The sequence below is a fragment of the Chiloscyllium punctatum genome, chromosome 19 (genome assembly GCF_047496795.1).
Source record: "Chiloscyllium punctatum isolate Juve2018m chromosome 19, sChiPun1.3, whole genome shotgun sequence".
In the NCBI taxonomy this organism is placed as follows: domain Eukaryota; kingdom Metazoa; phylum Chordata; class Chondrichthyes; order Orectolobiformes; family Hemiscylliidae; genus Chiloscyllium; species Chiloscyllium punctatum.
In genome coordinates, this window is record NC_092757.1 from 54,377,665 (window position 1) to 54,395,925 (window position 18,261).

General features: G+C 41.3%; 1 protein-coding gene across 2 annotated transcripts in view; it reads left to right on the forward strand.

Annotated features, from left to right (window-relative positions):
* The window catches only part of hip1 (huntingtin interacting protein 1), a 348,681-nt gene that overhangs the window by 199,056 nt on the left and 131,364 nt on the right, over positions 1-18,261 (forward strand). For both annotated transcript variants that reach the window (XM_072589441.1, XM_072589442.1), the window contains exon 6: positions 15,857-15,933. In XM_072589441.1, the coding sequence (XP_072445542.1) occupies positions 15,857-15,933 (77 nt within the window). The remainder of the gene's footprint in view (positions 1-15,856; positions 15,934-18,261) is intronic.

Consider the following 18,261-nt stretch of genomic DNA (forward strand, 5'->3'; position numbering starts at 1 on the left):
GATGCATTGGCTTCTGCTTCTAGAAGTGACTGCCACACGTGGACCTGAGCAGTGTGCACAGTGGGGGGATGAAAGTTGCAGAAAATTGGTGATTGGATATAGCCCATATCAATTCATAGAATAGAGTCATAGAATCTTTCCAGAGTGGAAGTAGGCCATTCAGCCAATCAAGTCCACACTGCCCCTCCTAAGAGCATCCCACAGAGATACATCCCTCCTCACCCTATCCTTGTATAACCCTGAATTTGACATGGCTCACCTCCCCAGCCTGAAATCCCTGGACACAATTCGCAATTTAGCATGGCCAGTCCACTTACGCTGTACATCTTTGGACGGTGGAAGAAAACCTGCACAGACACAGGGAGAATGTGCAGATTCTACACACACAGTCACCCGAGGCTGGAATTAAACCTGGGTCCTTGGTGCTGTGGTGCAGCAACATCAACCACTGAGTCACCTGTATTTGAGCCTTACAGTTAGTATACAGTTGGGGAATCCAAAACCACCTTCATACTGCATGACAGTCCTCTAGCAGTAGAAGAAATGACAAACAGCTCCAAGTGTGTTACATACTGGTAGAAAAATGTCAATTAAAGTTAAAGCATCAGAAGAAAATCGAAGAAGGTTGAGACGTTGCATCAGTCTGTCTGGAGGAGTTTTCAGATCTGGTGATATAATTGAATTTAAATGAGAAGGACACATAAAATGGAAAGGGACAGGAAATGTTGGTTGGGTATGATGGGAAATGTTTCACACCACAACAATGGAACCAGACTATACATACACATTCACCATGAGTAATGGGGAATGAGTTATGAACTTTTGGACACTGAGAACATGGCAAATGGGATTGATGATGATGCACCATCTACTTTGCATATCTATGAGTTCTACAGTTTGGAACCAGAGAGGCAGGACTTATGTTTAAGAACTGTATGTTAATACACATACTGATTATGAAGAATGTGAAAGAGTAATCTTATAGGATCATTTGCCCAAAATAAGTTCACAGCTGGTTTAGAGGACAGCAAAGTCAGGTGGCCAGAACAATGGCATGTACAGTCCAGTCTATTGGAGAGTATAAAAACTATCCAAGATAAGGGACAAGTGAGAGCTATGCATTGGAAGCGGGGGACTGAGACTGGAGAACTAGAAAACTCAGCTCCAATATAGATTTGGAGGATACTGCAGGAGAAAAAGATTATGTACAGTATAGCGGATTTCTAGCATACATCCTGAGAGGAGTAGTCCTGAGGATGGTGATGTGAGACAAGAGACTGGAGCTGGACAAAATTATCAGTAGCACATGCAATGGAGGGTCTTCTTAGACTCCAGTTACCTGGTTGAGTCTTCATGATTGTGGTGTTTGTGACTACTCTTAGAATGGAAGATATGGTGATACAAGAGGCTAAGTTGTGAGGTTTATAGGCTGGAAAGCCATCAGACGATATTCTGAGTATATGTTGTTGATAGAGGTCAACATGCTTTGCCACACAGGCTTATCTCTTTGGTGACAGTATTGCCAGATGGGAACAATAAGGTCATGGATAGTTTCATAGCAAATGAGGAATATCAAGGGGAAAGAGTTTAGCACAGATTCTTACAGCTGGCCAGGTAACTTTGAAAATGTCTGACCATTTTAACAATCTTTCCTTGGAAGCATATCTCTAGAATATGAAAAGCTGCATTCCTTCAGGGTAATCTGGTTAAGTGGAAAGTAGTTTCACAGCACCACAAATAGTGTTGCAACCCCTAAGAAAGCACCAGAAATGGAGGGGAAACTGTGGAAGTTGGATGAATGCATTTAAGCGTTAAAAGTGATGGATGACTGACTGACCGACAGAAGGCTGTTGACTTTTAGTAGGGTTGCCTTGATGGCCTTGCAGGATGATTTTGAGCAGCCTTGGGTGTTCAAACCCTTACTTTGCCTGCATGACCTTGATGGTGCCAATAATCTGGGCTAGCTGGCTGTAGAATAACAGCAAGGACAGTGCCAGAGTCGTAGTGTTGGGAGAATGATTACTGTTTTATTGAGAGAGGGAAGCAGATTTATGCTCCTTTGTATCTCTGCCAATCCCCGTAGATGACATCTCAGCAATCCTAGTAATGAGTTGGAGCACAGACTGATGGACTCCTGCGATGCCCTTGGAAGTTGGGTATTCTTGGCTCTGGTGGCAACAGTTTGCCAGGGCATCACCAGATAGTGGTGGCTTCAGCTTGTGCGTTCTCATGCAGCTTCTCAATCAGAAGAGATTGTGAGAAGAATAACTTCAGCCTTGCTGCTGCCCACACAGCCTCAGAAATAAGGATAGAACATTACGACATAGGATTGGGCTGGTTGGTCTACCATCTGGTAGCTGATCATGATGCCATTCTAACCTAATCCAATCTGCCTGCGTGGTCTGTATCCCTGTACTCTCTGCCTGTTCATATGTTTGTAATGTTGAGCAGTACCTTCTGCATCCATGACTGGTTCCTCTGCCAGTTAAATGATGGCGTCTCCAGTTATGTAGCAAATTGTGCTACTAGAAAGAGGGAAGTGTCCCACTGAGTATGGTACAATGTCTTTGGATGATGTAGCATGGATGTGAGAGAACTGTGATTGTGATGATGCTGTGTCCTGTAGCACTGCTGAATGTGTGAGGATGAAGTGCAGCGATGAATATTTAGCTAGGTTGCAGTCAACAGAGCTTGTTGTAGATAGATGATGGGGTGTGCTATGTTGAGCATGTATGAGCCAAGTGGTACACTTGGTAGGATATCGCATTTTGAAAGTGCATTCAGTGACCTTGATCACTTTTTTGAAATAATTGAGATTCTTTTGTATTTCTGGGCTGTCTGGTTGAATTGCTGAACATTAATCACTCTGACTGACTGTATCCTCACAGACTTTGTCTGGAGGCCCTTCTTGTTCCTGTTGGTAGATGGCTGTTCAGTCTGTGCAGTTTCAGTAAATTTTGGAATTTGCTGTCTTCCATGTTGAGCATTCCAATCATTACCTTGTTAATATCACCTCCTTAGTACTCCTACAGCAGTCCTATTCCTACCCCTGCAGCAATCAATTGCACCTCCCATTTAATAACTGCAAGCTGTCCATAACCGCTGCCGACAAACTTGAACTCGTGCTACCCTGTCAAGAGTTTTATGCTCTCTGATCAGGCAAGCAGTCAGTCAACACACTTTTTGTGTGCTGTTCATAGAATCGCAGAATCCTCACAATGTGGAATGAGGTCATTCGGCCTATCAAGTCTGCACTAACCCTCTGAAGACCATCCCACCCTATCCCCGTAACCCCATAGTTACCAGGTTAACTCACTTAACCTACACATTCCTGGACAGTGCAGGGCAATTTAGCATGGCCAATCCACCTAACTTGCACATCTTTGGATTGTGGGATGGAACCAGAACACCCAGAGGAAACCCACTCACACTGTGAGAGTGTGCAAATTCCACACAGTCACCCAAGGCTGGAATTGAATCTGGGTGCCTGGCATTGAGAGTCAGCAGTGCTAATGACTCTGCCACCATATTATCATTTAAATTAGTAGGCAGTATTATGCTTGCTTGCTGCCTGCGTCAGAAACAGTAAGAATGGACTAATTGTGCATTGCAGTCCTACTGCTTGTTTTAGGGCTAGTTTATTGAATTTTATAGCCAATATATTTTGCTACAACTTGCTGGTTTCCCTACTTTGGATTAGATGACTGATATGGTGTGCTTCAGACGGCTTTTTGAAACCTCATCTCAGTAGTCACCCTCCATATCTGGGCTTGTGTGATGGCAAGTGGTTGTCACCAGCAAGTCTGATCCTGTCTTCATCCCAAAGCAACACAAACACTGATTTCCATAGCAATGAGTAGCTAGCAATCAGGAAAGTGACTGCCAGCGGCTTCAAGACCATTTTGTAGAGCCCTCAAATCCTGCCTTGGTTGAGATTATCTAACTTTTAGCAGATGAAGGATTAAGCCTACAATGTGGTCTGCATGGCTTAGTATCACGAGGTGCTTTTATCCATTTCTTCACTGGGACAGTTAGTGCAGGTTGTCCAGAGGTCACAGCTGGTTTTAGTCATGAGTTGAATCGATCGGTGAAAATGTGCATGGTTAATAACTCTTTCAAATACCATTGTCTCCGTCACCTTCTGAGTAATAGATTATGAACAGTTCAGCTGAAGGATATGCTAGTTCACACACAAACTAAGAATTGTAGTTTGAGAAAAGAACAGAAAATTCTGCTCAATGTTTTACAAAGATGGGACTTTCCAATTTGTTGTGGTATCAAAGCTGAGAATGGGCCTGTCATCCTGTGTTTTTGGCCCCATAAAGTTATAAATTTTAAATTTAAAATACAGGCTTAATGTCCTGATAGAGATGCTTAACTGCTGAATCCTTATCAGAGCGCCCGTAATTTTAAAATAAGAAATAATTAATGTATGTCTTGTGAGATTTTGAGAACAACAATAGAGTGAGCGATTTAGGAATGGAAATTAAAACATTAATTTGCTACTGGATGTAGGTTTGCTCGCTGAGCTGGGAGGTTCATTTCCAGACGTTTCATCACTCGACGAGGTAACATCTTCAGTGGGCCTCAGGTGAAGCAGTGTACATGATTCTTGCTTTCTATTTATAGGTTTGGGTTTCTTTGAGTTGGTCATGTCATTTCCTGTTCTTTTTCTCAGGGTATAGTAGCTGGGATCTAACTCAATGTGTTTGTTGATAGAGTTCAGGTTGGAATGCCATGCTTCTCGGAATTCTTGTGCGTGTCTCTGTTTGGCTTGTCCTAGGATGGATGTGTTGTCCCAGTCGAAGTGTCGTCCTTCCTTACCTGTATGTCAGGATACTAGAGAGAGAGGGTCATGTCGTTTTGTGGCTAGTTGGTGCTCATGTATCCTGGTGGCTAGTCTTCTGCCTGTTTGTCCAATGCGTTGTTTGTTATAGTTCTTGCATGGTATTTTGTAAATGACATTAGTTTTGCTTGTTGTCTGTACAGGGTCTTTCAAGTTCATTAGTTGCTGTTTTAGTGTGTTGGTGGGTTTGTGGGCTACCATGATGCCAAGGGGTCTGAGTATCTGGCAGTCATTTCTGAGATGTCTTTGACGTAGGGGAGAGTGGCTAGGGTTTCTGGACATGTTTTGTCTGCTTGATTGAGTTTGTTGCGGAGAAGTTGGCAGACTGTGTTCATTGGGTACCCATTCTTTTTGAATACACTGTACAGGTGATTTTCCTTTGCTCTGTGTAGTTCTTCTGTGCTGCAGTGTGTGTTGGCTCGTTGAAATAATGTTCTGATGTAGCTTAGTTTGTGGATGTTGGGATGACTGCTTCTGTCGTTCAATATTTGGCCAGTATGTGTTGTTTTCCTGTAGATGCTGGTTTGAAGTTCCCCATTAGCTGTTTGTTTGACTGCGACATCTAGGAATGGCAGTTTGTTGTTGTTTTCCTCCTCTTTAGTGCATTTTATGCCAATAAGGATATTATTGATGGTCTTGAAGGTTTCCTCTAATTTGTTTCATTTAGTGATGACAAAGGTGTCATCCAAGTAGTGGACCCAAAGCTTGGGTTGGATGGTTGGCAGAGCTGTTCGAGTCTTTGCATTACCCTTTAGGACAAGCCAAACAGAGACACCACGAGAATTCCTAGAAGCATGGCATTCCAACCGGAACTCTATCAACAAACACATAGAGTTAGACCACATCTACCTCCCCCTTAGAAAAAGAACAGGAAATGATATCAGAGGAAATAACATCACTAACCCAGAGAAACCTAATGGAATAAACCTCCCAGCTCAGCGAGCAAACCTACATGCAGAACCTCAACCTGAGCTACAAATCTCAAAACTCGCTATTGATCTGCTACTTCTGCTACCCAGCCACTTCTCTCTCAAAATATTGTACTTGAAATAAAACTCCGGACTGAATTCCATTTCAAATTTTGGAATGTTAGTTTTGGACAATTCCCTTCTTTTGACATAGGGCTTGACAGTGATTTGCCAGCCAACTTATGAATCCCCTTTCGTGTGTCAGAATCGATAATGTCCTGACAACATACAACCTAGCTGGCTGTTGGCAACAAATATGGAGGAACCTCCTCATTTTCAGCACAAATGCTAAACATGAAGCTACAAGTTGGGCACCATTCTTGTGTTATTTCAAGGGACAGACATCCACATTGCTTGCAAACTAATGATTTAGCATTTTAAAAAAATTTTGTAAAGTGTCAGAAAGTACTGTGAAGTATTTTAAAATTGTTCTAATGCATTCTTCAATTTACCCAAATGTCCTTGCATCCTTAAGGTCTGGGTGGAGGGCAGAGGAGTTGGTGACTTGTCCGCACAGATATTGAAGACATTGAGCCAGTACCTCCAGATCTGCAGCACAGTAGTGAGTTGGCACAAGTTGTGAAGAGTGCAGACTCAGTGCCATACCCTCTGCCAATTTGTAGCCAGATTCTGCCCCACCATGGTGTCCAGTCACTCTAAAATACACAGCATCCACTTGTGCATATTTATTCAGTACCAATCTTTATGCTGCTTCACCGGATTCCTCATCTGAGTTCCCTGCAGTAATACTCCTCCATGACCTTGCCCTCTGAATAATTAGCAATGGGATGATTCTTTACCTGTAACCTGGCTGCCAGTCACTTGTGTCTTATAAAAATCACTTTGTGCTGTTTCCAATTCCATACATCCTCTCAGCTAGCGCAACCACTGGTATTCATGCTGGAATTTGAGATGTGACATAAGGGGGGAACGTGGAATCATATGTTTTCTCAGTGAGGCCAAATACCACAGGCTGTGCAGCCAGCACTATGATGTTGAGAGCCACCTCCTCAGTACAGGTCAGCAAATGCAGGCATTCTTGTGGTTCTGTTCTACTGCCTAATGTTGTGTACCACCTTGTCTTGCAAGAACAGTTGTGTGGGACTGAGTTTGGATAACATACCTGGTGTCACTAAATTCTGGAGTTATGCAGGTGTGATGCTGGGAAGAGTGTATCAACATGTCTGATTATTACATGTGGATGAATACCAAGGAGGGGTTGTTGGCTGAGTAGTATGCATATGAGGCATTAAAGAAGAGGGTAGGCTTGTATTATGGTGCAGATGTCATAAGAAGATACATTCACTGACCTTGAGCGCCTATGTCAGGTCAACAGACCCTTGTAGCTCTGCACCCAGAATCTTAAGACATGAATCTCTTCCATGCCATCATCTCCCACCCCTGTTTAAGGGTGATCCATGAGAGTTCCTGGCTGATTGCTTGTGTCTTCTAAAGAAGCGCTCCAACAAATCATCAAAGCACAGTAGGCAGCACCTTCCAAATCCACGATCTCTACAGCCAAGTTCAGCAGAAGGGTGGGAACATCACCATCAGCAAGTTTCCCTCCAAGTTATACACGATCCTAACTCGGAACAGTGTCACTATTCCTTTATAGTCACGGGGCAACATGCTGGAACTGTGGGCATACCGGCAGCACCATGGGTGTGCAACAGTCACATGGATTGCAACAGTTCAAAAAAGCACCTTGCTGTTCTTAGGGCAATTAGAAATGAACAATAACTGCTGCCTAAGCCAATGATACTGATCGCCTATGAATGGGCAAAAAACCCTACTGACACATCCAGTGCAACATCCACCCATCCTTCTTACTAGTGTCCATTTTGCCATAATTTAACCCAATCATGTTGTTTATTATTGTTCCATTTTAAAAAAAGACAAACCTGCAGGTTGGCTAATACACTTGCTTTGCGCTCAACTTTGCCAGGTCTCCCTGAGAGTACAGAAGCTGCAAGTGGTGCTCAGATAAGACAGCAGTGCAATGAGGCTGGTTTACCAAATTTGTGCCCATCGTGATCTTAACAGACATGGTCAGGTTATGAATCCTGACCGCTTGTGTTTGAAAACAGGGCTATCCAATTTCTAGGTCATTACTTCAGCATATCTCACATCTTCTCTGGAGACTGTGTTTCCAGCACAAGAAATTGAAAAGTTTATGCTGCTCTGCGCAGTACTTTTGGTATTCTTTTTCTTATTAAAATTAGCTTTTTTATTGATTTCACATGAAACTTTATTTCATTTGTCACATTAAAGCACTAATTTTTGACTCTGCTGCAGTCTTGACCTGTATTGCACCTCCTGTTTTTACATTTTACAGTATACTTCTGTAAGATCCAAAACATTTCAGCCTTTCAGAGATTCACTTTCTCAAATCAGTCCTGCTGGGCTAGTGTCCAAACATGTTTGGGCTCTTCCTGTTGTTCCCTCTGCTGCAAACCTTTTAATTCAAGATTAAACAAAGCTCATCCTGACGAGCACCACAGGTTTTAAGAGCCAACTGCTTGCTCTGCCAAGTACTCTGATAGGAGTGCTAATTCATAAGATTTATCCCAGTGTTACTCATACTTTGTGAACTTGTGCTACTGAATTAACAAATGACAATATTGTAAGATCTCTAATTGGAGTTCTTGTAATGTTTTGTACTTTCCTTTTGCGCGCACTTTGTTATTTCTATATAGTACATTTCTCTTTCTGGATCTTTCGTCTGCCTAAAATGTTTTTGCACCTTTGAATGTCCAAGCCTGGTGAAGAATGTGGTTTACTAAATAAGTATTTCACTACGATTAGAGTGCTTCCTTTCTAGCCTGATTTGATGAGTGAATTTGATGCTGATATCTCAGCTAGGCAGTGCTTTGTCATGTATTACTTCAATATTTTACTTTGTACATGTTAGAAGTAAGGAAGGAAATAATCTTTTTATAGTTTCATAGAATCAATATCGCCATAGCCCAGAATCAGGCCGTTTGGTCCATCATTTCGATGCTGGCATTCCTAAGGAACAATCCACCTATCACTATCCACCAATCTCTGCACACATTCCTGACATTCCTCCTATTCAATTATAGAACATTTCGAACATGTAGAAAATTTATGTCGCAGAAGGAGGCCACTTTTCCATCATGTTTGCACCTGCCAAAAAATGAACCACTCCACCTAATCTCATTTTCTAGCACTTGATGCACTCCCTTGAATTTATGGGACTTTAAGGCCCTATCCATACACTGTTTCAGTGATTTTAGGGTTTCTGACTCCATGCCTCTTTCAAACAGTGAGTTGCAGACCCCTACAATCCTTTGGGTGAAAAGGCTTTTCTTCCTGTCTGAATAGGAAAGGTTTGGAGGGATATGGGCCAAACACAGGCAAGTGGGACAAATTTAATTTGGAATATGGTTGGCATGGACTAGTTGGACTGAAGGGTCTGTTTCCATGCTGTATGCAATTCTGTGATTGTGCAAGGCTGCTCAGTTCCATTTGCCTTACGGGCAAATGGAACTGAAGGATCAGTCCACCTCTGGGGTTTTTAAAGAAACGATAAACTGTTTTTTTGCAGCGGATTGAATACCCAATCCCTCAGATAGAGGATTTATACATGAAGCTGGAGTGGGGGGTGGGGGGGGGGGGGGGGGAATATTGTGCTGTCCTGTCCTTCACAAAACTGTATATGGGCAATGTGTACTTAAAATTGTGTATAAATGAGGATTCCCAAATGTATGCTCCAATTGATACCCATAAGAGTTTGTAGCAACGTACGAGAATGCCAAATGGGATATTATTAGCCTGTTGAATTTTTCAGCAGATAATGAAAAACATTTTGCAAGGTCAACTTCCGGTCACCGTTTATTTAGATGGTGTGCTAATAACAAGGAAGACGAATAAGGAACATTTAGAGAACCTGGACATAGTCCTTAGATGTTTTTCCAAGACATCCGTATGCCTAAGAAGGAAAGGATGTGTGTTCCAGGCCATCCAACCGACCTACTTGGCCTACAGATTGAGAAGACTGGACTTTGGAAGACAACAAGGGTGATCTAACGTGTCCCAGCTCCCATGTCTCTTCAGGACTGTAGGTCATTTCTTGGGCTGATACATTATTACAGAAAGTTCATACATAACCTGGCCTCCATCCTAGCACCTTTAGATTAACTCCCAGAAAAGGGTCAGCCTTGGAAATGGTCACCAGAATTGGAGTGTTTCACTGGAAAATGCAATTGACCAAGGGACCAAGGGTGTCCAGGTTTTAGAATTTTCATTCAAAACCACTACATAGTTATAGCTTTGTACATATGGTTCGATTTTGTACAGCCAATCTATAACTCTCATTGACGTGCCTTTTTATTTATTATTCTGGCTATCAGACCCTTTCCTTACAAGACTTCCAAAATCTTTCAAGAAAGGGACGTTTTTACCCCAACCTGTCTTATCAGGTTTGCTCCTGTTGTGATGAAGCTGCTCCTTTAACAAGGTTGTGCTGTCCTTGGCTCTTTTTTTCAGAGAGGTCGTAAGCGACACAGACTCTGAAAAGTTTGGAGGTGAAGGGTTTTCGGGCCATATTGAGAACAGCTAATAGAGACTGCCTCAGGCAGAAGGCTTTCAAGTTTTAAAAAAAACTTGTACAATGAAAGGGGAGTGGCCAGTTCTCCCAGCTCAGTGTTTTTCTGGTTTGTTTTGTTTTAGAGTAGTGTGAAGAAAGACTGCTGGACCCAGAAGCAGGTCCAGGCTGGTACTCTCTCTCTGACTTCTATCCTGTAAGAACTTGTGTTTGATTTTACCTTTTAGGCCAAGGGCTGTTTGTGGGGATTGTTGCAAGTATTTGGGACAGCATCGTTAAGTTGGGATGGTTTGTTGGGTTTTTGGGGAGGTTGTTATTTGGTATTCTGTTTTTGATTGTTTGGGTTTCATTCAATAATCTTGTAAAATAAAATCTGTTTTGTTTAAAACTAAGTGGTTTGATCAGCTGATTCTCTTCATGAATATCCTTCTTATACTTGCTTAAAACAGCTAGTAAGACTTTTCAGAGTCTGTGTCGCTTACGACCTCTCTGAAAAAAAAAAGCCAAGGACATCACAACCTTGTTAAAGGAGCAGCTTCTTCACAACAGGAACAAATCTGATAAGACAGGTTGGGGTAAAAACGTCCCTTTCTTGAAATATTTTGGAAGTCTTGTAAGGAAAGGGTTTGATAGCTAGAATAGCCAGGGTCTGGGCTACCTCCTTTAAATGTTTTGAGGGGTCTGGCCTAGTCTATAACCTTGTGTTTCCAATGCAGGCCTTACAGCTGGCGATTATCTGTAAATCAATTCTTGTTTTGCAATGGGTTTTGTAAGGATAACAAAAAATAAGTTAAGGCTCTCAATGTGTTCTACCTCTGAATGTCATGAAAGAGACAGAGATGTTCTGACTGAGATGGGAGGAATGCCCTGCCTTTCTCTCGTGCCACTACTCCATGGGTCATAATGTAAATTTTATTACTTTTATGGCCATTTGTATGCTTTCAATCAGTCACATTTCTTTGATGAACACCGGTTAGGCCTCACTGTGGTAATATCCTGGAAATCAAGCCTGCTATTTCAAGTGATCACACAAAGAAAGAAAAAATATTAAAATACATAACCTTCCTAATTTACCAACCTAATAGATTCAGATTAACACAGATATAAGCCAAGATTCTGTACTTGACAAGAACTTATTACAAATAAATAGATTCAAACCACAGATAAACAACTGTGAGCTCTTCGTAGATAATTGTATGACTTAAAACTCTAGTCCTCAACTACATACGCATGCAGACAAAATACAAATGGCGTTACGGATGGAGTGGAAAATGGAAAGTACTAGGAAGCAGTTCAGTTGCACTAGGCCTGAGGATTTGATGGAGTGGTTCCTTTTCTTTCAGGCTCTTCAGTTCTGTGATCTTTTCTTCAATGTTCATTTGCTTCTTTGCAGGAGACGTGGAGTGATTGTTTCACAAATTATAAAGTTCCTGACCTATTGGTTAAAAGCAGTATCTTACAGAAACTGTTTGAAGAATACCACTAGCTTTCTATACCTTCAGTGTTTTCACTGAGGTGAGAGAGAGGGACCGTACCTTCCCTTTCAGAGTTCCAGAGGATCATACACACAAGTTATTTAGCTATCCAGGAACCAATCTGAGTTATTGTCAGGCTGATGACCTTTGCCATCCTCAGCTGGTCACAATTCCACAAAGCAGTCAGCAACTTGTTGCTGGCTGGATCCCACTCAGCTTATGTACCTCGGTACAGAACCGATTCCTCTTTCATCTTCTCCACTGTCTGCAAAGAAACTGCATAGCCACAGCTTAGAATGAATGCCAGTCACTTGTTTTTACAAGTCCAGCAGTTCTTCCCTCAACTCGTTGTTGTAAAGCAGTCCTTTTCCTAATCAGTTGACAATCAAAAATAAGGTAAAGTAAAAGATGCAATCTTAGCACACAAAAATGTAAAACATAACTTAATCATTTAAATTTCTAATTCTGGTGAAATCATTTAGTTTGCAATATGAAAGTATGAATGTTCACCCATCCAAATAAACCAAAGTGCAAAAACACCCACACTGCCTTCATTAGTTTCCTAGCCCTCATTCCATTCCTGGTGCTGAGGTTCTGCCCTCCCTGCAGCATATACTGTTCACCCCAGGCCAAAATCTATTTCCTGCACTACCTTTGCTTCCTTTTAAATAGATGATATTTGTATTGTGGTAGGCAGCTTTGCCATCTACTCTTCTGTCCCAGCAATGCAGGTTAATCACTCCATCTCATGCCTGAGTGCCCATTTGCACTGCTACCTGCTGTTACATATGAGTTCCAAGTTCTCTTGGCTCTTTTGGCCCTCTTTTGGAGCCAGCCTGATGAACCTTGACTGACCTCCACAATGTACTTGCCTCCTTTAGATGATGAAAAGCTGACAACTTCTGAAATCTGCGCAGCTTCTAAATGTCCATTTATTTTTTTTGACAAGTCCTTAACAAGCTTTTTAACGAGCTCAGTTGGCAGGAGTGTGGGATTGCTCCCCTATTCTGCTGAGTATTGGTGGCAACACTCCATTCCTTCTCCATTTCCACCTTCAAGGGTCTCTGATTCAACTATTTATGTTTACTATATTAGAGCTATTCGTATTCCTTGGTATCTTTTTTTTAGATCACTCAACTTTTCTTTCGAGAGAATAATGACCCAGCTTTTTCATATATTCCTGATTGTAGTAATCCTGCAATTCTAGCATCATGCTTCTGAAAAAACTTAGCACTTCTAAATCCTTTTCACAATAAGGCAAGCAGGACTACACAGTACTGTGAATGGTCTACCCAAGATTCAATTGAAGTTTAGCAGCAACTTCCCTAATTTTTAATTTTTTGGCTCCGAATTCCAAATATTTAATTTGCCCTGACTGAATGCGCCATCTTAGACCGAAGTATGTAATTATTTTCTCTCTGATTATTTGCTGTGTAACCATAGACCAGGCCTGACCTCATACGGCTGACTTCTCTCACATTTCGATGATTCTGGAGTTGTCTTTTCATATTATATTCTGGATTGTGTTCTGTTGCTATTATGTGACTTTCAGATGTTGTGATTGGAATCAGAATTTGACAATCCAGCTGCAGCTTTATAACAAGACAATTTGAAGACTTGTTACTTTAGAAACACTACTTGTATCCTAAGCTATAAATTAATTTAGCCCAGAAGCTGACTGTTCAGCTCATCAAGATTTAATAACTTTCTCTTTGTGAGCTAGAATGATTAAATTCTGCTCCATTCCATATCGGTCAATGTTTCTGTTTTCCAAACAACAATTTCATTCTCTTTTTCGAATAATTTATGGGCTTCTTCTTCAGTCGTGACTTGTGGCAGAGAATTTTATTTTCTAATTTGTGTACATTCTTTTCTGTAACTGGTGAAATAGCTGCACTCTTGTGATCTCTTTTCATTGACAATTTTTAACCTGTGACATGGTGCAGTGGCAATTAAGCCTGCCCTCTGGGCGACTAGGAATGGGTAATGAATGCTGGCCTGGCCGGTGATGCCCAAACCCCTGAATAAATTTTACAAAAAGCTATTTTGTGTTAGTAGTTTAACCAGTAAGGGGCAATTACAGAAATCGGGCTTATTTTCATTATGAAAGAAGAGACGGCGGCTCAGTGCTGCTTCACAGCGTCAGGGACCTGCGTTCATTTCCAGCCTCGGGCGTCTGTCTTTGTAGAGTTTGCACATTCTCCCGTGTCTGCATGGGTTTCCTCCGGACACTCTGGCTTCCTCTCACAATCCAAAGATGTGCAGGTTAGGTGAATTGGCCATGCTAAGTTGCCCATAGTGTTCAGGGATATGTAGGTTAGGTGTAGGTTAGGGATTTGTAAACGTAGGATAATAGCGGAGGGGAATGGGTCTGGGTGGGTTACTCTTCAGAGGGACCGGTGTGGACTTGTTGCGCCGCAGGACCTGTTTCCACACTGTCAGGATTCTGAGAATTTGAGGCTCATGAGAATGCACCAGGGGATTTAACAAAATTGTTACAGATGAATTATTTATTTCAGTGAACTATTTAAATACTACTGAGCGTCTTTAATAAACCATAAGAAATAGGAACAGGAATATGCAGTCCACCCTTTGAGCCTGCTCTATCATTCAGTCAGGTCCTGACTGATCTGACAGTCCTCCTGCCCCTTTTCCTGCCCTTTCCCCATAACCCACGATTCCCGTACTGATCAAGAATCTATCTACCTCAGCCTTCAATTACACAAGGATTCTGCCCCTGAAGCTCACTGTGGCAAGAAATTCAAAAGACTCTCAGCCCTCACACAGAAGAAATTCTACCGCATCTCAGTCTTAGATTGGCATCCCTTAATTCTGAGATTGTCCTTGGCTGTTCCAGGAGGGAAATCATCCTGTCAGCATTTACCCTGTCAAGCTGGCTTAGGAATCCTACATGTTTCAATGAGGTCACCTCTTACTCTTGTAAATTCCGGTGAATAGAGGCTCACCTGCCTAACCTTTGCTCATAAGACACTCCCTTCAATAGAGTTGGCCCCTTCCAAATCTGATACATTTACCTCTTGAAAGATGAGAGGCAGCAAATTGATGAAAACAGCAGCCCCTGTAAGTTTTTATCAAAGTCTCACACTATAATGAATTGATAGTAATATCATAGAACATAGAACATTACAGCACAGTACAGGTCCTTCAGCCTCACTGTTCTTTCATTGTTGTTGTGATAAAAATGTAGAACTTCCTGTCTAACCATATGTCTACCTACATCACATGGAGGGCAGCAGTTCAAGAAAACAGCTCACAAGAATCTTTTTGAGGGTAATTCGGGATGGACAATAAATGCTGGTCTTTCCAGCAGCACTCAAATCCCACACACAAATTAGAAATCCCTAGCCTATCCAGTCTTTATTATTAGAAAGGTGATACAAGTCATTCCGTTATAAGGTTCATTTTGTGAACAGGAATTAGCTGTACCGCTACTGACGAATTGGGAGTGCTGTTTCTCCAGCATGAATTTTTAAAACATGTGTCAGCAATAATGTGATTACAGCACTGACACTTTAAGCACTGTTTCTAAAGCGTGATAACACTGAGTTGCTCAAGAACACAATCATTGCTAATAGAATTCTTCAGGATTCCCAAGGGTTAAAGAAATGTTGCTGTGCTGTCAGGGAAAATGTTTGGTAATACATTATGGTGACTTGTTGGCAGCAGCAAGAGCCAGTTTCACAATGCTCTGTTCTTTTTCAATATCTCTGAACCCAAGGTATACTTTCTTATTTCAAAAATGCATCGTAGTTGGCCATTTATTTGCAATTTTGTTAGATTTTATTGAGTAAAACCGTTTGTAGTCAAAATGTTTTTGTTTACCATCAAAAAGTGCTGCATTGCAAATTAGCCACCTAAGCAGCCACACTTGTCTGCAAATATTTTATTTTTCCCTGCTGTCCATGAGAAAATTTTCTGAATCAGGATCTTTTTGCTGATAGTTTCTTAATGTCATTTTTCCTTTTTCTCCTCTATGTAGAATCCGAGATTCCCAGGAAATCTCCAGATGACAGACAGGCAACTAGAAGAGACAGGCGAAAATGATGTAAATAACTTGTAAGTAGCACATTAGACATAGTGTTAAGAAGTGTAAGTGAAGTTGGGAGACATAGTTCATTACGTCTTAATTGTCCCTTGAGAGATTTGACGTGAAGGTGAATTTAGAATCAAGTGCTGCCTCAACAATGTGTTTTCTCTCATCATGGAGTCTTGGTGTTTTATCCTTGACAAATAAATACCTGCAGGTTTGGATGGGTGCACAATTTTGGAAATAGTATACTGTGAAGTCCAGTTAAATAGAATGAGCAAGAACACTTGCTAATTGTGATTGAAGAAGCAAATTATTTTTATTGTGCGGTGTTAACTAACATTCACTTGATACTTTCAGGATTATGTTCCATGATTCCATTGCTTTTCAGTGAAAGCATAATTTTTGGTGATGTGGGTGTAGATTGATGCCCTATAATCAGAGTTACTGATTTATGGTGACCAAATCTCTATTTCATGTGAACTGTACAGAATTCTGAGAGGTGCTCCATATTCTTGAGATGGGCATGGATTTTTATTTCCCTTTTAAATGGATAACAATAACTTCCTGATAAATGAATAACCTGCTGAAGTGAGTGTAATTCCAAGTCACAGGTTATTTTCTCATGACTTCCTATGTAGTTTTCTCAGGTAGAAGTAAATTGGTTCAGGAATTTAAATAAATATATTGTCAATGTTTTTTCAGCCAGCTAAATGCCATAATGCTTTAGAATCCTGAAATTAATCCACTGAGAAGTCCATATTGTAGAGTTTGTTTGCTGAGTATATAAGAGTAGAGCCTTTCTCAGTAGGGACACAAACATTTTGATGCAGACCTAAATGGTTGTGAAAGGATTTCAAATGGCATGGTGACTCAGTGGTTAGTGCTACCGCCTCACATTGCCTAGGACCCGGGTTTGATTCTAACTCTGGGTGACTCTTTCTGGTTTCCTCCTCTGGATGCTCCGGTTTCCTTCCATAGTCCAAAGATGTACAGGTTAGGTGGATTTGCCGTGGAAAATGCAAGGTTACAAGGATAAAATAGAGGGATGCATCTGGATGGGATGCTGTTTGGAGGGTCAGTGTGGAATTGATGGGCAGAAACTAATTCCTTGATTTTATTTCATATGATATTTCTGTAAGACTGGATCAGTTTAGAAACCATGAACTTGGCTAGAATTGTTGGCCATTTAGGATTTCTATGAGGCTAATTCCTGGATAGAGTACCAGTCATTTTAGATATGAATATGTTTACTCAGGGATATATTAGTTTTGACAGAAAGTAGCTTGCTAACCCTTAGTTGTAGATGTTAGCTGTCATTATGATGGATGACTCTAGTACATCTGCCAGGTAAACCTTTCTTAATGTTCATACAAATTCTACAGCCTTCTGCAGCAAGTCAGCAGCTTTTTATCCAAATTTCCCAAATGTGGACACCCAGGAGTGATGGGGAATATTCGCTATTCTCCAGAAGGAGAGAAAGCAAATAATCTGAATCATTTGGTGTTTATTTCAAGGACGAGTACAATACCAATACATCTAGCCCATTATGAAAAGAACATACTGTTCATTCATGTGTTTTGTTTTAAGCAAATTTGTTTGTTAATAATTGGCCTTGGTTTCAGTCTAATCTTCACAAACATGCATCTGCTGTAATTGTTCCTCCTTTCCTTGCTAGCTCATAGTGTGCTCTTAAGCTGCAGGCAGGATGGGCAAACTGATGACAGCACCGTGATCCAGAGTTTCATTTCAAGTCGGGATGGGAGGAGAAATGTAGGAGTAATAGGGGATAGTGTAGATAGAGAATAGGCACTGTCCTCTGCAGCAAAGACAGAGACCTGAAGACTGTGTTACCTACCTGGTGTGAAGTTCTGGGATATCTCCTCCGGTCTGGAGTGGGAGGGGAAGGATCCAGTTATTATGGTCCATGTAGGTACCAATGACATGGGTAGGACGAGGAAAGCAAGTTCTCCTGACTGTTGTGAGCAGCTTGGGATGAATTAAAAAGCAGACCCACAAAGGTAATAATCTCTATCTGAGACTATTTCCTAAACCAAGGATAAATTAACATAGAATAAGTCAGATTAGAGAGATTAATGTGTGACACAGAGACAATGTGGGAGAAATGTGTTCTGATTCATACGATACTGACACTGGTCCTGGGGCAAACAAAAGCTTCTTTGTTGGAATGGGCTTCATTTGAACCATGCTGGGACCAGAATCCTGGTGAATCGTACAAGAGGGAGCTTTAAAGTTAACTTGTGAGGTGACAGGCTGAATTGAAGGGGCATTTAAAAAATCAAACGGATGCTAGAGACCAGAGGTGCAGCAGAGTGAAGTGGCAAATGGTAAAGTGT